A 20,771-nucleotide genomic window follows, 5' to 3' on the forward strand; every position below is an offset into this window, starting at 1 on the left:
AACCTATAAGTCATTTATCACCATTTATTATAATATTATCTCCTGTATTTTGAGTTTTATCAGTATAAATCAGGTATTTTCACGTGTTATTTTACTGATCATGTAGATGTTCATAAAAGCTGATCAAAGTTGGGGATTATTATATCAAAAACAGAGAAAACTGCAGAAAAAGTGACTTTTTCAATAAAACATATCATTAACTGAACATAAACCAAGTATCTCCATCCACTGTCATTGATCCAACTCTTGAGTTTTTCTGGTGAATCAATGTTGTAGAAGATGACGGTGTTTCCATGTTCACTACGGAGCCTCTGAACGCCCAAATGGGTCATATCTGATGACCATGAAAAGACGACAGACTGCATTTACACCAATTATTTACATGTATTGATAGGATTAGTGGATGAACCGGTATTAAACCATTTAGATCAGTAGATGGTTTTGGTCTGTGATGTCTTTATGGGTTAAAGCCTTTGTAAATAAAGATTCACTGCTTTTCAACACTGATCAGGAGCCATGTTAAACATCTCAACTCTCACTAAACAATCACAATATTCACGGACTTTCATCGGTCACTGTCAGCCGTCACAGATCCACCTGCTGGTTTTTTCCTGTTAATTCAGTCTTAACGGAGTGATTAAACCTTCAGCTACAAATGATCCTATCACAGAGTTCTTTCATTATTAAGCAGCGGATCCTGTACAGATATTAAAACAATATTTTCATCCATCTGTTGTTGCGTCTTTTAGTGACAGCAAGAGCAGCCAATCACAGAAAACAACCAAAGACAGATTCAAGTAATCATATACATTTTCAGCACGTGTTGAAAATGTAAATGGTATATTTTAACAAAAATACTGACCCGGTCATAATGGCATCCTTAAAAGACAGCAAGTAGAGGATGCACAAGTCAACAGACACAAGTAGTTAATAATAATAATAACAATAATAATAAGCCATTTGTGTGCGACAACTGTCAGTTTTGGTTCATACCTGACTATAGTGAAGCATCTATAGAAATATAATTTGTGTGCCGGGTATTTTAGCATTTTAACGTAACACTTAAGCACTAATGTATGCAAATAAAGCTACTTTTAATGCCTCTAAAGCTCACCACATCAGGAGGCTGATGTAAGTAGCTGTGAATGAGCGAATATCGAGGTTTACTTTGTGTTTCTTGACCAGCTGGGCTGATCTGCTCCACGTCTGATCCTGTGTGGGCTCAACTTATATGTGGGCTGCATGTAAACAGTTTATTTGGATAAAGTCCTAACTTGAACCTCCTCATTTTTACTGTATTCTGCATTTCTATTAGAGATTCAACACTTCTTCTTCTTGTTATATAATATTCTCCTCTATATGTAGCCTTTTCACACATATGTCTTTACTTTCCACCTCTGTAATGCAGCGAAATTAGGAAAATGGTTAATTGTCCTATTCAGCATGCATGTTTAGGCAGTTTACTGTACCAATGTATACAGTACAAATGGTTCTTACGTAGTTCAATGTTCAAGTGTACAAGAATTTTGAATGTTGGCTGTGGGTGGAACATAAAAAGCAAGAAAAAAAAAAACATTCACAAACCCATCACAGCAAACTACAGTACGACAGACATGTAGACTGACATAATGAGAGGTTAGAGGTTGTATCCTCGCCTAGAATGCCACAGCAATGACATAAAAAACAATAGTGGTCCATTTTTACAAACATACAGAAGTAGGAAAATGCACTTCTGAACCGTTTTTCTATTAAAAAAAAAATAATAATAATTATAATGGTGCTTGTTCAAATTGTACCAAAGTACATCCAAGTGATGTAACCCTGGTTTGTCCGCTGGACTCGGGCCGTGTTTTTTATCTTCATTTAGGCCCCACATACGCAGGAAATATTCTTCCGTTAATTGAAGTAAACTAGTTTTCCCAGTCAGTGCATGGGAGGCCTTCATCTTCAGACTCAGACTCCGGTGAAGCCTCCTTGATTCTCCTCAGAGCCTCATGGATACTGCGGGTGAGTGCGTCGGCCGAGTGGGGGAAGGTCTTGGCGTGGCACTGCTGCTCCGGCCGAGTCCGCACCTTCCTCAGCCTGACGCCCTGCCTGATCTGGGCCAGGATGTTGTTGCTGTCGTCGTCCGGGTCGGGGGCCAGGACTCGCAGCTCGGCCTTCCTCAGGTGAAAGCTGCCTCTTTTGAGAGACGCCAGAACTTCATCCATGGGGGAGCTCGCTGCAAGAACACACAAAATCATAAATACAGGCTTCCAACAGGATTCTACAAGTTAAATTTAAGACTTTTTCAGACCTTTTTAAGATTACTTCGAATAGAATTTAATGCCTATTTCATGGTCATACTGGCAAAAATTTGTGACTCCTAGAATTTAGGAAAATGTATTTATTTACTCCAACGCCTTGATTCCCATTGTTCCAAGTCATTTCTCACTGGAGGCTGCAAAGTTAACAGTAATTGGTTCCTAATTTCAATATAAATTATCGGGTTGGAACAGGTGGAACTGAGTCGACTAATGTTACTTTCTTTGGAGCCTGGACATTTCCCAGACACATTTAAATACAACATAGTTCATGGCAACATAACTAAAGACCTACCATATCAAATTTAATACCTCTTAAAGACTTTTTTAAGGTATTAAATGCAGATTTGTACATTCAAGACTTAAGACTTTTTAAGACCCCGCAGGAACCCAGTAAATAGATGTTAGTTTTTCAGTTGTAAATGCTTGTGATCGTCAGATGTTTGTGTTTCCTCCTGACCTCTTCTCCACTGTGAGGAGTCCAGAGATGACGTCTTCCTCAGCTTCTTCCTCGCTGTCAGCAGCTGGCTGCTGTCGAAGAACCGAGGGGAAAACGGGGCCAGAGATAACGAAGGGGATTCAGACTCACATCGACGTTGCTGCACTGGGCTGTCAGGGGAGCTCCTCTCCTTCCCTTCACCCTGCTGCTCCTCTGAGGGAGGAGGCGGTGGAGGAGGAGGAGGGGGAGGTGGTGGCGGGGGAGGAGGAGGGGGAGGACCTAGTGACAGGATGGATGGAGAAGATGAAAGGGGAGGCAGCGATAAGAATGGAGGCGAAGAGTCGAGGATTTCGAGTTGGGCCGGACCGACTGGCGGTAAAGACGCGCTGTCGCAGCCGCAGGTGTCGGTCAGAGGAGGAGCTGAGAGTTCTGGGAGATCGGAGATGCAGTCAGTCTGGACGCTGGCCGCCTGGGTGTTGGGCTGCTGTCCCGCTCTCCTCCGGCTGTGATTCTGACTCAGACGTAAGCGGCCCGACTTCAGAGTCACCTGCCCTGGGTAACGCTGTGTGGACAAAGGTGAGTCAGAAACACAGAGGCTGGGACACACCAGACAGACGCAGACAGGATGTGTTCGCACCTGTTTGAGGCTCCGCAGTCTATCCAGAGTTCTCTGCCGCTCCTGACTCATTCTGGCATTTCTCTGCATTTCATCGTCTTCTTCAGCGTCTCCCTTTACAAGAAACAAAGAAGCAATGTCAACAAACCAGTGTGACAGAATACTCTTCTCAAGTCTCTAGTTTGTGTTTGTACGTCTCCACCCTTCTCTGTCCTCCTGCTCATGACCCTGAAATCAAGCTGAGAGTCCTGTCTGAGAGGTAAGGCAAATTTCCTAAAACACATCTCATGCAAAGAGGAGGCTCGTGGGATGAGCTGTGAACTCAATGAACTTTGTGACCTTTGAATGACTAACAACTGTAATGGGGAGGGGAGTTGTGAAATGAGAGAAAATACAGTTACTGGTGTTCTTACTGGTATTGAACAACACACTGATCTGACAATGAGGTTAAAACAGCCAGAAAACAGTGGAGTCATCTGGAGGAAAGTGAAGCAGCTTATGAACACTGCAAAGGTTCTACTTCATTGCTACAGTTCAAACTGATTTGAGATCAGTCTTTCATCAATCTAAATCTGAAATGTTTTATTTGAACTTAACTAATAAAATGAATTATTTTTCTCCAACATTCTTAACCAACACTCACACTGTCTAGACACCAACGCATAAACAATATGAATTATATCGTACCTGTTGCAGAACCTGCATGGAATTGCTGTCACCATGGCTACCTTGGCGCTGTTGAATCTTCTGATTGTGATTGACAATACAAATTTCCTATAAAAAATTTTAAAAAAATTCTACATGTTATAGAAGCCAACTGCCCATAATAAACACCCAGCACTGCCGTGGCTGACATCATCTCACAGACCCTGTTCAGACCCGTGACCATGTTTCCTGAGTGATCCAAGTGGACGGCTCTAATGCAAGATGTCAGGACACACTGAGATCTTATCATGCAGACCACATTAAGAGGTGGTCTGGGTCACATTCAGCCACACTCTTAACAGTCCTGAGCAGGAACGCATCCGAGGATAGAAAGAGGGGATGCGTACTCAGTAGACATCCACTGTGTATACAAAAGTCAGCACGCCACAGGTGCTGTATTAAAAATGAATGAAGATGATATTATGGATCCCTTGTGTATGTAGCGCTGCCTGAATGATGCTCTATCTATTTTTCTGTGAGTGGAAAAACAACATCCACACATATTCACTTATTTCCAATTAAAATTGCATAGTAATTGTAAATATGTGCTTCCCCTTCACTGTGGATTTTATCATTGAGTGTGTGAAAGTGGTTTTGGAGGTGGGCTCTTGCACTGCATTTCCTCTGTCAATAGTAAACATGTGTTTCCACAAGATCTCAAAAGTAAGTAAGAGTAGGAGCACATTGCCTTTTGGAGGACTAACGTAAGTTAGGCAAGTTAACTAACATGCTTCGACATCAATTCTGGGAAAGATTCACTTTATCACCTCAAGCAGTGACATGTGAAAACATTCCATCTTGACAGATGTGTGATAGGCTTTGAGGTGTACATTCGTTTAAATTTGCCGAATCCTTTAATGGCAAGCCTGTTAAACTTGAAAAGTAAACAGGTGCTATGCTTTAGACTAAAAATGCGTTAGTTTATTTGCATATAGCCTGAGGAAGTGAGATGGGATTCCTAGAAATGAGTGGATGCACATGTGGAGACACATTCTAATGCTCGGTGTGAACAGACGCAGCCGTTGGATCACTCAGGACAGCTGTTAGTGCCGGGTCTGAACAGAGCCATGGCCTCATTCATTCCCTACCTTCTTATTTTTGAGGTAGACTTTCTTGGCAGTGATGCGGCCTCTGCGGGCTTCGAGCTGCCGCGTCCTCTGCTGTAGGACACAGAGTTCTTCATCTCTGATGGGGGACGGTGGGGATGCGGGTTCATCTATGCCTTTCATGGCATCAGGGCTCTCAAAGGCGTCATAGTACACCACCTCATCCTGTCGCTCTGATGGAATACACACAGTGGGTGGGTCACAAGCAGTTGTACAAATACACATTGAGGGACAGCATTAAAGCAGAGCCTCACCTGTCATCTGCCTCCGTAGGCTCTGCAGCTGGGCCGTGAGCAGCAGCTCCTCACAGCGCAGAACCTCTGCTTGGATATCATACAGCTGCAACTGTAACTCATAGTACAGTGCCTCCAGATGGTCCAGACGCAGCATGGCATCCTCCCCATCTTGCAGACTCTGCATCTGGGGGCAACAGCAACACATGTGCATTACATTACTGAGGGCCACAGGGCACATGCCACAGACTAAGTGATCTTTTTTTCATATTACTCAATGACTGTGTGTTCATTGTCCAAATTAAACCCCAGGTAGTGTTTCTAGGATGTAATGGATCACAGCATTCAAAAATTTACCAGGCACACTGCAGTTTTTGTGGAATTTCCCAAGTTGAGCAAATATTTAACCCTAACCCTGTCAGTGAGTCATTTCCACTGTCCTACACCAGGATGTTGTTCTCTCCATTACAGGATGCCTGAGCCATGAGCTCATTTCTAACAACTATTATTTTTGCTTGTTTCCTTCTTACTCTTGTTGTAGCTGTCTGATGCCAACAGTCTGTCAAATTCTGACAGTGACCCACATGTACATCTAGTGCTTTTTGGTGTGCTTTACCTCCTCCTTCAAGCCATGTTTCCTTTGTTCCAGGCAGATTTCCTTGGCTCTCATCAGCTGCAGAGTTTCTTTGGACACGGCATACTGTAACCGCTCCATGCGATCGACTGCTGCTGCCCACGCCGACTTGCCAAACTTCCTCTGGTCAGCTCGCATCCGCTCATATAAAGCTGCACATGTATGAATACATAGAATAACAGAGAGACAGATGTGACTGTCAGAAAGCAGTGCTGCAGAAATGGGTTCATTGTGTTTCTGAGCAGGTCATAGTTGAGATGGTTTGAGGATTAAAATGCTTGTGGAAGAAGTAAGGGCTTAAAGTAATTAGTCTGGCATGTGGAAGTGAGGATCTGGGAGGGGGCATGTTTTAAATCATCTCATCATGTGGAGTGTTCACTGCACTGTGTTATTGAATAAACAAGCAACACAAAGGTTCAAAGGTCGAAGCAGAGACATAGGCTCACTTTGTTTTAGAATGAGAGGAAATGCCTCCTTTCTATGTTTACCTTTCTGTGCTCGAGTCGTGGTTTCAAAGAACTTGACAGTCAGGTCTTGTATAGAAAGCACTGCAGTGTGAGCCTTCTTCTGCCACTCCTCGTCCTCTTTCCTCAGGCTCTCCACTCGACGGGGCCCCAGTCGCTCTGTCTCTAGTGAGATCTGGTGGAGTCAAAGCAGGTCATTAAACTAAAATTATTTGCATCTGCACAGGTAACAACGTTCAGCAAAAACCATTCACTTCAGGGCTGTAATGTCAACACATTACAGCAGAGGGTGCCAGCAGTGAGTAGTGACCAAAAGCATGCCTGTACATGTTTATTTTCAGAGTGACACTAACCCAGTGTCCTACTGGGCTGCCGGAACAATAAATAATAGGCTCAAGTAAGAAAACAAATCTTAACCTTCTGAGTACAGCAGTAAGGACTTTATATAATGTAGCACAAAACAGCATGTCAGCCATGGTTCTGTTCTGATTCTATACAGTCCACCAGCTCGTGACAAGCCATGTGCAAAGAGTGAGAAATAGGGAAAAACAGTGCCACGTGGAATCCAGCCCTGGGTGTTGACTCAGAACAGCCCCCCCCCCCCTCAAGGAGAACAAAATGTACACAGTCTCCCCGTTAAGGACCACCAAGGACATACAGTCATATATATTAATATCTCAATGTAAAACAGATGTGTTTAGGTGCTCAGAAAATAAACAGGTCCACAGTAATCATCAACAAACCTCAAAGGCCTTGGTTTATGTTGGGCTGCATACTCAGTGCTTTGTAGTGTGTGTGTATGTATGTGTGTGTGTGTGTGTGTGTGTGTGTGTGTGTGTGTGTGTGTGTGTCAGCACGTGAGGCACAAGAACAGGGAGTGGTTTTGGGGTGAAGCAGGGAGCGAGTGGGGGAGGAGAAATTACATCAGAGAGCAGAATGAAAAAGTTAAGGAAAAACTTTAGGAGACAGAGAAATTCAAAAGGAAAAAGGAAAAAAAAACAACACTTGGGTCCATTCTAGCCGTGATCTCAATGTTTAGGTATCCTTCTACAGAACGACTATAGGATACACAGCGAGCAATGAAAGAGCTGCACACACACATGGAAATGCAAAATCTAACACCGGCAAAGCACCAAATGGACTTTTCCTCTGGTGGATCAGATGTCGCGCTGCCTGTGACACCAAGGACATTTCGAAGCATCTGTTACCTCCTGTCTGTTATGTTCTTTCTGACAGCTGCTACAAATCAAACCAAACCTGTGTCTGTCTGCTTGACTACTTTTGTCCAAAGCACCATACTTCTGTAGCTTCTCAAAATATAATACCAGGATATGGAAAGAAGAATAATCTCTACCAAAATCAGCTCTATCATCTCTAATCGGTCACCTGATAGCACCCTCTCCATTTCATCTGCCACCTATTAATGTCACTGGGCTCCTGATGTAATCTGCAGACTGTCTAAGAACCATTCATTCAACACTAATCATAATTACACACCAAAAGCATAATATCAATCTATGACAAGCTCTGACTAAAGACAAGGGATTACATCTGTTATTTTTATATAAAAGCTAAAGTTACTAAATGTAATTGATTTTGAGGGGATGGTTACCATTTTCCTTTGAGTGAGTTTGTGTTTTGAGATCTACATATTTACCTCCGCCAAGGAGGTTATGTTTTTGCCAGGGTTTGTTTGTTTGTTTGTCTGTCTGTCTGTTTGTCTGTCCGTTAGTGTGCAACATAACTCAAAAAGTTATGGACAGATTTGGATGAAATTTTCAGGGTTTGTTGGAAATGGGATAAGGAAGAAATGATTAAATTTTGGTGGTGATCGGGGGTGGGGGGGCCCACGGGGGGGGCGCAGACCAGAAAATTTCATCAAAATCTGTCCATAACTTTTTGAGTTATGTTGCACACTAACGGACAGACAAACAGACAGACAGACAAACAAACAAACAAACCCTGGCAAAAACATAACCTCCTTGGCGTGGGGGGGCCCACGGGGGGGGGCCACTGATCAGCCTTGGCGGAGGTCTGCGCTCTCCGAGTGCTTTTCTAGTTATGATGTGTTTTAGTTATTGTGCTTTAAAGGGGTCATATTTTGTTAAACCCACTTTTATTAGTCTTTGGTACATTGATTTGTGTATTTGGACCCTAATAGTTCAAAAGGTTTGATTTTGAACCCTCCAGGTGCTGCAAAGCTATCTTTATATTCATTTTGGCAAAAACTGAGTGGATTTCTACAACCTGTTTTAATTCCTTCTTAATTTGTTACTATACAACGCTATAACTAGTTACATCATGACATTTGCACATATAAGGCCAAGACTTCCAGTGAACATTTCTCCGAGTACGACATAACTGTTTGTCAGCAGCAGTGGTTGTAGTCCATACTGAAAATATGTCCAAACTTCGAGCCTGTTACCTAAAATGTTCCGTTGTTGGTTGTATTAATGAACACAAATGGCTGAACGGGACAGAGCAGCACAGCCAACCAGCTGGAGGGGATGGTCCATTTGCATTTAAAGGGCCAGCGCTCAAAACAACCTTTCTGGTGTCATTACTCAGAAATAGGGTTAAAGATGGACCTGTGGAGTTGAATTAATAAAGAATTCAGACCCAAGCATAACATTTACAGTTCACGTAGACCACAGGGAAATGTTTTAAAATGCATAATTCCATTAAAAAAAAAAAAAGCAAAATGTCATTCTTTTAAAATCTAAATCTCCTATTAGGTTTAAAATGTTTACTTTCATTCGATGTTTTTAGGACATTCAGCTTTAATGCCCTTTTTCCAAACATACATAACTTACATTGCATGTTTGACATTGACTTGTTATCTGTACCTTATTACATTACTAAAGTAAGATTCCCAACACTGATATCGATAACAGAGATAGTCTAAATGTGAAGCTTCAATTCCCTTTATATTCAGTCTGAACGGTGTCATTGGTTTCCACTGTTAAATAAAACTAACTAATCAAGTTACATTGTTATCATTCAGATCCTCATGTTGCTTTTTGCAGCGCACACAGTGCAGCACTTTGACAGTACAAACGGCAGCAAGTAGACAACTTATCTAAATGACTTTACACCTCTGCTCTGCAGCTGTCAGTGACAAAACACAGATGTGTCAGACTGACTGAAAATAGAAATGACACCCATTCCTTCGGTTAACAAAAAAAAACAACAAAAAAAAACCTAGGGATTACAAGCATGGATGCTGTCATGGTGGTTTTTATCTCACTTGGTTAAAATAGCAAGTGCCACAGAGCTAGACGTTCAGTAGTCTTTGGTCTGTTTAGGTTCAGCAGCTGATTTAAAACCAGCAGATTTTAGCATGTATGTTGTCAGGTTCACCCGGTGTACTGTTGTCAATATGTCCTGGTAATGTAGTCGCCAAACGCAAATCAAAATGCACACATTTTCCTACTATGTACGTTTTCATGATTTGTGTGAAATTTGTTTGGCAGGAGGAAGTTGACCTGTCAGGTGTTCAGGATGACCACCATGACAACAGTTGCCATGTATTATCATTGTGAAGTGGTAACTAGAGCTGACTGTGGTTCAACATTACCTCAGACAGAGAAACCACATTTCTAATTCATGTCTGCCCTCTGACCCTCTAGGCAACAGGACACTCTCTCTGTGCTGCTTTGACATGCAATAGGGCCATCCCACAATGCACCATTCAGCAAATACTTGACACCCTTTGTTGTTGGTTCATTCAAGTAGTCATTCGTTCATCTATCCATCTGTTCTGTCATTCACTAGGTGTCTTTCCATCTGGATGTTTTAACGCATTTTCAGTTTATGTATGAAGAACTCATGCGGAAGTGGTGGGGAAAAGCTATTGTGCCCATAAATCTAAATGAGAAAAAGAGCAATGGAAACAGATTTAAGGAATAATTATATTCGTGGGTCAATAAGGAGACTGAAATGATCACAGAAGTAATACAAGAATCCCACATAAATGACATATTAGATGGAAATGTTGTGTATAAAGAGCTGCAGAAATAAATGTTAAAAAAAAAAAAAAAAATCTGGAAATTTGGTTAAAAATTTGTAAGACACTTAGATGAAAACCCAATTATTTTATCAACAAGTTTAAATGTTGACAATTTGAAGGTAATAAGAGTTACATAGCATTTGCATTGAGACACAGCTGAATATTCACTAGTAGTCTGTATATGCAGCAACTTCAAAGTACACCAGTGAAGAAGCTCCTTGTTACATAAACTTCAGATCTGATGTGTCTGAGTTCATCGTATGAGGTACTGTTTTGACGCCTCAGGTTAACGTGATTTTATCTCAACTTTTGATTTACACACAGTGATAGAAAAAACACTAGCCAGTAGCATTATACTGGCTTTCAACCAGCCTGTCACATGCTGCATATTCCCACTTGCAAGTGAAGTAAGAACAGGCTGTAATTCTAGCAAGCAACTGATACTGGGCTGCTGTTGTCTTTTTCGCCTCACCTTTGTGACACAGCATCAAGGAGGATGCAAACTATATGTAAATTTCTCAAGTCCCACACATGGCTATTCTTTCCTTTCTTTGCAGGGAAGAAAATTCTCCACCCTGACTCATCACTTTGGGAGAAACCAACCGCCTCTGCCTGCATCAAGGATTCATTTGCATGCAGTTTTGTTTTCAACCGTTGGATCGCCCTAAGGGGAGCAGGTGGTAGAGCTGGAAACGCTGGCATTACACAGAATTCAGATTCTCAGTTAAATGGTTTAGGGCACTGTTACACCTTAAGTATTAAAGTAGAAACGACCTTATCAAACTTCAAACAATCTATATTATAAAAGCTAAGTGGCCTTTGTGTGTGTGTGTCTCGGGAATCACACAAAATCCATACAGGGCTGACTGCTGCAGTTTGGCATACTTTTGCATTTTTGGTCGAAGAAGACAGTAGCGAAAACGTCAAGTTGATAGGACCAATATTTTGGGAGATATTAGTGATTTTGGAATATAATAGTCTTACAATCATGTTGCTATGCTCAGCACACTTTGGCAGTGACTGCTGGACAAGTGTGGTACAGCACACACAACAGCATAAAAACTACCACATCTAGAACCAGTGGATCCCCAGAGGTCAACACGCTAGTCTGTTTTAAGAGTTGATATGGCAGTGAAGGCAGATCTCTAGCATCACATACACCATCTCTACTGTATCAGTGAGACTGTTGTCCTAAAAAAAGCAGGACGATTCAAATTTTCCAAAATCAGATCAGCAGCCGCCCAAATACCGACATAATATACACTCCCCGTAATCACACCCACACAGTCACTTGTGGTTAGTGACATGATGCTGGATAAGCATGCTGTGAAAGGAATGCAGTTTAGAGAAATACTCACAACACAACAGTAGGAGAAAGACTGAGAGCGTCTATGAGAGAGAAGGAGAGACAGATAAAGGGAAAAACAGGGACAGCACATGTCCAGTTAAACAGCGGCCAATGCCGTGTTAACATAGAAACACACCGAGCTCAAGTCTGACTTCACACCCAGTTCCACTGTCCTCTGAAACTTAGTGCAGTCTCTAATGGATGAGTTTTGTTCCTGAAGTTTAGAGTCCTCTGTGTATTTTTTAGCATCAAAGACATCCAGCCCTTATGAAATGAAGTGCCGTCATGGTGGACTTAAGGGTTGTTTCTGTTAAATGTGCAACTCTGTAGGCAGTGGTTCCAAAAGCAAAAAGAGGTCTTTGTGTGAAATTGATTCTGGTTCCATTCAGGATCTTGAAACCTTAGCTCTAGGGAGCACCATCCACTACTTTTGAGAACCTGGAGGAAGTGCACAGTTCACTGTTCATAATACAGTAACATATTACCCCATCTACGCCAACACTTTTTTTGAGTTTTGGTAATACTTGTTAGCTTATGGTTTTAGTTTGTTTCATATAAACATTTGTGTTCAAATAAAACCGGCGTGCCTACTCTTTGTCCTATTTTAGCCGTTCCTTAAATTCAGGAGATGACCAGACTGTCACCAGCTCTTGGGTTTTATCAGCAGACAATGTTTTTTGTCTGCTGATTTCTCATACTTCTCTATTCTTGTGGTTTTCTCCATGATATCTTTCCAATGCTTGGAAAATGACACACCCATAACAGTTCGTATCACTTGAACCGTTGTTTGGCTCCATTTGGGAACCAACTTCCTCTGAACAGTTCAACGTTGGGTGTGTAAACCACAGCAACTGTGGTTCCACATTAGTAGATCAGGGCTAAGATTGTACTCTGTGAAGCTTCTTCAACAATTACATCCACCATCATGTCCACACTTACTATAAAAACAAAATTAACATTGAAATAAAAAGCTTTACTGCCATTACTTTTAATTATTAAGCATTTTATTTGTCTAGTAACTATTTAAATCAGGGTGTCAAATTCATTTTAGTTCAGGGGCCACATTAAGCCAAATTTGATCTGAAGTGGGCCGGACCAGTGGAATAATAACATAATAATATATAAATAATGTCAACTCCAAACTTTCCTCTATGTTTTAGAGCAAAAGTTAAATTATGCAATGAAAATGTTTACATCTACCAACTATCCTTTAAAACAATGTAAATCACATGAACAACAGGGCAAGTTTTTGGGAAATTATAGTTTGTTTTAGTGTAAATACAGTAAAATGATATGAAAATGTTTATTTTTCTCTTTATAAATTTCCAAAGAGAAAAATTTGGAGTTGTGAGTATTTATAGGTTATTATGATAGTATTTTACTGAGCCGATCCACTTGAGATTAAATTGGTCTGTATGTGAAACCTGACCTAAAAAGATTAATATCTTCATTATAATTTTTGCATTTCACAAATTCATCTCATGGGCCAGACTGGACCCTTTGACGGATCAGATTTGGCCCCCGGGCCGCATGTTCTCTGATTTAAATGTATGCGATTTCCCTATATTGAGCTTCTGGACAATTGTACTATGAGCTCAAAGAACTCTGACCTATTGACCCAAACAGGCATGTGTAAAACACTGAAGGCAATGACACAGGAGAGATTAGTCTAAGGATTACTTCCCCTTTCAAGCCTCTAATGAAGAAAAAAAAACAAAGATGCGAAAGAGTATGGAAAACAGAGGAGTGTGCTGAGGCTGCAGAATGTGTGCGAGTGGTTTAGTGGCTGCTGTAATAATACTTATGCTGCTTGTTAAGCCGCTCTGGGCGGGGCCAAAAAGCCTCTCCGGCTGATCCTCTGCCGTCCACTGCCCCCAGATGCAAAGCTACAGGGTAGCGTACACCAGCTACTACACCATCATCACCGCGCATAACCTCAGCATCTAATGTTAATGCCATTACAGGCTTACAGTGGACTCTATGGAGGACTTCATAATACAGTGGTTACAGACTCATTTCCTCGCACTTACATCCATTTAAAACCACCACATACAGCGTGACCAAGCTCAAACTGTGCCCCAGGACACACAACTACAGTGAGATGTAAACCCTGCTTAAATCAAGCCCTGAAGCAGATGGCAGTTTTACTTGTGAGTGTGAGTGAATTTGTCACCTTAATCTGCTGTCTGCGCAACATGGCCAGTTCCCTCATGTCCCTGAACGGCTGAAGCAGGTAGTGGTAGAGTTGAGTTGTTGCTTCCAGCAGCTCTCCGTAGATCTCATCCTCCTCAGGGTACACCTGCAGCAGCTCCACCATGCTGTCCATGGCTTTGTGCCTGTCCAACACCTAGGGAGACAAAAAAGAATAGTAAGAGGAGTAGTAAATTGATACGGAGAGAATTTCCACTTGTAAAAGAACGAATAATATAATATAGTACAAAAATTTTAATCAAATGTAAAATTAAATAGCCTGGTAAATGGAACTATTGTAAAAACAACTGCCTACTTGCACTGCTGATTCAGTGGCAAAGCTTAACCTCATTGTGTAGGTGTAGCTGGAACTAATTTGTGCCCAGACCATCCCAGACAAATAGTCCTTTAAACTTTATTTATAAAAGTAAGAGTGAAATTTGTTTAAGCACAGGCAGGGTGGACGACTTGGTGGTTTGTTGTCAGTAATGATACCATAAAATTACTTGTGTAAGGGCAATACAATGCGAATAAATTAGCCCCAACTGTTACTGATTCATACCATATGTTCTGCTATCCACAGACTATGTATTGTTCCAGAGATAAACACTATCAAAACAGCTATTGTACACACAAATACAATTCATCTCGCAGCTCTTAGAATCCAGCAGCTCTCATACAGAAAGTACAATACATGTCCTTCACTTCTGGCTCAGATAATATTGAAATGTGCCACCACCCAACCTTAGTCCAACGTGGTGAATAAAGTGCTCTTCTCTCTGCACAGAGCTATAGATATGAATAGAGACTCTTATATGAACTTCAGGCTGCTTTTCCAAAGCCCTCTACTTCGGGACTGGGGTAGACACTGCACGATTCAGCTCAAACACTGCTCCTACTGTTTACCTTGGGTCTGTGTCTCCGTGGTAACCACTTGCCAAGCGTACAGTGACTCTCTGCCCCTGCCGTCGCCAGTAGCCAGGAAACCCCCTGAGCTGGATGAGCTGACTCCTGCCTAGGTACTGCCTTGCACCATTTCCACTATTTACTCAATTAATTGATTAACTGAATAGGGGGAAAAACAGTCACTGACAACTATTTTGATAGAGGATTAGGTACCCCTGATTTAGTCTCCTGTCTGTCTCTTCTTTGTTTTATTGAGAAGAAGTAGTAGTTCCACACGTCTCTTTAAATTTCACCATTTCATCACGAAAACCCATAGCAGTCTAACTTACCTGAAATACCCAGATTAAAAAGACAGGTGTATTTATTTCTCTTATATAAGCTTATAAAAAGATGCAATCAAGACATAAGTGATCTTCTAAATTTAACAGTTATGTCTACTGAATGAACTGGAGTACATAATTACAGGACATTCCTACTGATATGAGCTACAGTATAACGTCTGCAGCCCTGTCATCAGGACTAACTCTTCCAGTTTGTCAGTGCCAAATCTGCTCCTTCTTGCTAGAGCACTTTTCTCTGCCTTTTAATTGAAGCACCTCACAGGACGAACACGCCTGCGATCTGAGCAGACACTCCATTTAAAAGCTCTTTTCAAGCTGAAAGCCATTTAGGACTGTAAAATACAGAAAAAAAGAAATATCACTTATCCTTCCCACAAATGGCACTTTAAATAGAGTGCAATCAACTGAATTCACTGACAGGAATTAGCCTGATCAACCTATTAAATGTTCTGCTAGAATAAAGAAGAGTAAAAGATCCATGTTTTTTGCATGATAAACTTGAATCTAAATTAAAAATCTGTGTGCACACCTAAGGAGACAGTACCTGCAGCAGACAGAGGCAACATGCACCTTGCACAGATTATTACTGCTTCAAAAGATAAATGATGGTTAGCGATGTAAATATATGTATACCCTCTTAACGATCTGTAATCTTAATTACCCCAACTAAAATGGTGTTCAACTGAGGAAAAGAATCCTAGAATAATCCCACAGCTGTATAGAGTCATTCATTCTCACTGTGACAAATAGAAACACAGACACAAAACCAAGTTGACATGAAAATGTTCGATGTAAACACGGAGAAAATGACATTACAGTGCAATCTGAAAGTTTCTTGTGTAACTTTGATATTAATGAGGATGAGGGGTCACTATGTCAAACTATGATGCTTCCCATGTGTAATCACAAAATGTCCTTCTATGCTTCAATCTCTCCTTTAAAAGTTCTTTGAATGAAGTGATCTAAATGCATCTGTATCAATAGAAATTAAATGAGAGGATTTGTGAATAGCCTTTAATTTTCCTGCATAACTGTGCCCTGCTACCATCATCATCATCCTCACAATGGCCCCCAAGTACTGATGGTCCAATCAAGCGAAAGTGAACATCAACATGAAAAAGTCAATCTGCACTAGAGCTGCACAGTGTATTGTTTGAGCATCATCATCACGATGTACATGTGCACAATAGTCACATCACAGGTCCTGCAATGTAGAAGGCAAATGAACATAACATGTTCTCATCCAGTTTCAACCTGGGTACCTGACACACACTGCGCACAGCGATCCACCAATCACAATCGTTCTTAATCAGTTTGCCGAAACAGACCACGCCCCTACACACGGAGTGAGTCACTGGTAACAACATTGAAAAATGAGCAACAAGCAAGAGAAAAATCACTGAAAACAAGGACTTGGTGCCAAAAAGAAAAGCAACGTCAGTCATCTGGAATTATTTCAGCTACAAGAAGGATGATACTGAAACACATGTTCTGTGCCGATAGTGCCTTGCACCTGTCACCACAACGAGAGGAAACACAACTAATTTGTTTGACCATGTCTATCAGCACTACACAGCTATTATATCCACCTGCGTAGTTTTTCATAACGCAATATATAGTGCTGGGTTAAAAAAAAAATCGCAATGTCAGTTTTTTCCAATATCGTGCAGCCCTAATTTGCATACATCATTTATCAAGTGGGCTCATTCTTCAGCAAAAGATCTCTATTTTATGGAACTGTTATCCTCCTTAAAATACCAGTTGTAGAAAAAAAGTTCAAACTGATTTTATCGATTGTACTTTTTACACCATAGCCATGCCTCAGACATAAAAATATAGCTTGAATTTGATGCAAAAAATTATATCTAAAAAATGTGAAAATGTATTCAATCTGTCACATTAAAATGACAATCTGTGAACTGTTACCGAGAAAGTACTTTTTATTTGTAATTTACCTATATCAGTGTGGACCCCCACAAGTTGTAAATAACACTGTGTTAGTATTTAATACAGTAAATAAAGCATTGTGATTATATCTGGCTTGTTGTTTTGAAAAATAAGTCAACATTTTGGGTGATGCATACAATGGTAGAGTCGTCCACATGTTACTATGGCAGTCTGTCCACATGTTCCCACATTCTCATGTCAATAAAACAGAGACTTTTCTATATTTTAGCCCAAAATTTATTTTCAGCATAGCTGAACATAATATCTAAAAGGTTTTGTCCTACTTGATATCAATTTCTGTCAAGAACCGCATGTTTTGAATGTTTGCGTAAAGCTTAAAAAACATGTCCATTTCAAGTCCACGTTACTGAGCAGTAATTTGACATTTTTCATTTAAACGTTTTATCTCCCCAAATATTGTTATACATAATGTTAAAGTGCTTAGAAATACCTACTCAAATAAGTATAATTCATGCATATAAGTTACTCTGCTTACATGACAGATACTGTTGAACACAAGATGTGTCCATGTGTTACCGCTTGATCGGACCCTGACGTTCCCTGAGTTTCACAAAGTTTCAAAAACCCCAGTTTATAATTACTCTGGAATACGACCATGGAGAGGCCAGCAAAGCAATTAAAGGGTAACTACAAGCTCGGAGTGCACACTGTTGAACCAACTTATGGTGTTAGGCGAAATGTGTTTAACAACATACCATTAAGTAGGAAAAAGTGTTATGTCTCCAGTTAATTGTTGACAGATCCATGCTCTACATCTGAGGTGTTAACCACTAGTCAATCATTTTGCATTTTTGGCTCTGTTATCATAACAAATTGGGCTAAGAATGTGTCTGGTGATAAGCAGCGCTAAGGGCATAACAACAGTGATTCTCCAGCTGCTTCACACATACCCTTCACCACCAGATCAACAGTACCACAGACGTCACCATCACCAGTAAGGGATGAGTCTGTTCAGATGGCTTTGTTGTTAATGGACACTATTTATAGAGCCAGAGATTCTTAAAGTAGTATTCTCCCAGCCAAATCATATTTTTTTATCCTCAGTCTGCAGTCCAGTTTTTATATATCACCAGCTGTTACAGATGAGATCTATGGAAGAGTAAACAATGGCTGCTGTTTCCCAGGACAAATATGGTAAAACTCTTTTACAAAGCAACACATCTGTGCTCTTTTTTTTTCGTCATATCCCAACATGTCATTAAATCTTGACTACAGCCTCTAAACCTGTCGGACCTCTTCAACTCTCTTTTTATTACACTGCCCAGAGTCAAAGTTTATCAGCAGTGACCCTGATGACCTGTAAAATGGATACACGTGTCATCCAATAAAACTAACCTGTAGAAACTATTACCTCTGTGAAAGCTGTCATAGTTGACGATGTACCTTGATTATGTTTTCTTGAAACTTTTGAAGCTTTTGGGGAGTTGATCTGGATTATGTTACACTGTAATGTGTTTTTAATTTTGTAATTTCTAAATATGTAAATGGGCTAGACAAACTGGGGCAGATATGCTGCATGCAACCCCATGTCACGATACATTTTTGTCTCTGATGGTGTGATAAGTCATTTGACCTTACTTGAAAACTCACAAGACACTAACCACAGACAGTCATAATATACAGCAGACTTTATACGCTGAGGAAAGTCAAGTGTGTCTGATCTATCACTTTAATTACAGCAGATGCAACAAAATCATCTCCTTTAAAAACTGATGACATGTGAGACATCATATTATTAAATAGTTTCTTTCTAGTTGGGGCATATTTTTAGCTGTTGGTGCTTTGTGTGTCAGGCAAATGAACAAAACAACCAGGGCAATGAAAGACTTTGCCTGAGGTCTTGTCTCATGTCTAACACAGACTGATACTCTTTAAAGTCAGATGTTTGACATGGAGGTACCTCTCATTCCTTAAAGCACTGTGATACACAACACATCTGATAGATTTTGTGTACATTTGTTGAGGTTTTATGTCATTTGATTTGGGTCTGTCTGGGATTTAAAAAAAAAAAAAAAAAAAAATCTCGGACACATCATTTCTGTAACTCCTCCTTTAATTGTTCTTCAGTGTTTCTATGCAACTCCCTTCCAACTTTTCAGCCAACTACAGTGTGATGTCTGGCCAGGCCGGATCATATTACAGCCCTGTGAACTGTGCAGCAACAGATGGTAGATCACAGAGGGGGGGACAAAGGAAGAGGAGGAGAATGAGCAGACCATGAGGCTCAATTATGCTCTGAAGCCTGCATGTTCTGTGGTTGTACTTTTCCTCTGCAAGTTTTCCTGCCCATTTAATTTTAGAGTGGTATTAAAAAAAACACACAGCATCAGATCCCAGAAGCTTCACATTCATACGTCAAACATGACTGATCATAAATGAGATTCTAATCAACTAAAAGACTAGACTTTACCTCTTGCATGCGTCTTTTGGTCCTGTCCAGTGCATCCTCGTAGCCTTTCTGCCTCAGCTCACTCAGACTCTCGTAATACTCCTCAGTGTCGTCGCTCTCGGAGAACAGCACCTGTGAGAGGATCTTCCAGCCGCAGGTGTCCAGGGCATGACCCAGGTACACCTGCAGCTGGTAGCACAGGGCGTCCGTCTCTCGCTGGGAGACTCCGGGGGCGCCGAACAGCACCGTCCACACACCGGACTGCTCCTCCGGAAACAGCGGTAAACACGGCTCCAGGTCCGAGTTGACGGCGCACAGCTGGAGGTGGGCTGCCTTCAGGTCCTGGAAGGAGAACAGGCCGGCCCAGCTGAAGTCCTCATGGCCGCCGGTCTCAGCGTCCACCAGGTCCGCATCATCAGGGGAAAGGAGCCCCGGAACATCGACGGGGTCCAGGATTTCTATGTCCACTACTTTAGGGGTCACGATGTCCCAGGACCCCATCGAGGGATTAACACAATCAGCTGTCTTCGAACGGCCGGCTCTGGCGTGCTTTTTGTCTCCGACCGGGGTCTTTGTTGTCGCTTTTCCTTTGGGAAACGAGTGTGGTCTAACTTTCCCCGCTTGGGACACCTCATCTTTCTTCGATATGACAACACTTTTTGTGTGTTTTTCTGCCACGGAGGCGCCGGGGACAGGAAGTGTCACAGCAGGGCTACAGTCGAGAAGCGGGTCCAGAAAAGTGGTCCGTCTCTGAACCGTCCTGTTGTGACAGGTTATGGCGAACTTTCCTTCGATGTCGTTCCAGGCCACGATAAAAACAAATTTATGCCTCTCTTTTTCGTCGAAGACTTTGGGTCGGACGGACACCCATCCTGACTCCAAGTTATCCTCCATGGTGAATGACATCTCATTCAGCCAGTAAAAAGGGCAAGAAGATTAAGCTAACGCCAGCCACAAAAACCTCTACTAATGTCCAGCTAAAGGCTACTGCTAGCTAACGATGGCTAGCTTTAAAGGCCGACAAGGAGCGTTGGAATCGGCCAACAAATCGTCTAGCTACAGTAAGTGGCAAAACAAAGGCTTCCCAGCTTTGTTTACCCGCGGTCAACTGTGGAGGAGC

At 41.4% G+C, this 20,771-nt stretch overlaps 1 protein-coding gene across 1 annotated transcript; it reads right to left on the reverse strand.

Annotated features, from left to right (window-relative positions):
- Nucleotides 1-612: 612 nt before the first annotated feature.
- jmy (junction mediating and regulatory protein, p53 cofactor) lies at nucleotides 613-20,557 on the reverse strand. The gene is made up of 10 exons (XM_030150813.1): nucleotides 19,673-20,557; nucleotides 14,031-14,204; nucleotides 6,525-6,675; nucleotides 6,019-6,188; nucleotides 5,424-5,589; nucleotides 5,152-5,342; nucleotides 4,046-4,132; nucleotides 3,380-3,472; nucleotides 2,764-3,304; nucleotides 613-2,221 (listed from the first exon to the last, which is right to left on the reverse strand). The coding sequence occupies exons 1-10, from the start codon at nucleotides 20,555-20,557 to the stop codon at nucleotides 1,911-1,913; spliced, it is 2,769 nt and encodes a 922-aa protein (XP_030006673.1). The 3' UTR covers nucleotides 613-1,910.
- Nucleotides 20,558-20,771: the final 214 nt, after the last annotated feature.

This window comes from Sphaeramia orbicularis, chromosome 12 (genome assembly GCF_902148855.1).
Source record: "Sphaeramia orbicularis chromosome 12, fSphaOr1.1, whole genome shotgun sequence".
NCBI lineage: Eukaryota > Metazoa > Chordata > Actinopteri > Kurtiformes > Apogonidae > Sphaeramia > Sphaeramia orbicularis.

Coding starts and splice junctions, on each gene's coding strand:
- jmy (XM_030150813.1), bottom strand. CDS start 20,557: ATGTCATTCACCATGGAGGATAACTTGGAGTCAGGATGGGTGTCCGTC. Junction 6,189..6,524: donor CACGACTCGAGCACAGAAAG/GTAAACATAGAA, acceptor ATACATGTGCAG/CTTTATATGAGCGGATGCGA. Junction 3,305..3,379: donor GACTGCGGAGCCTCAAACAG/GTGCGAACACAT, acceptor TTGTCCACACAG/CGTTACCCAGGGCAGGTGAC.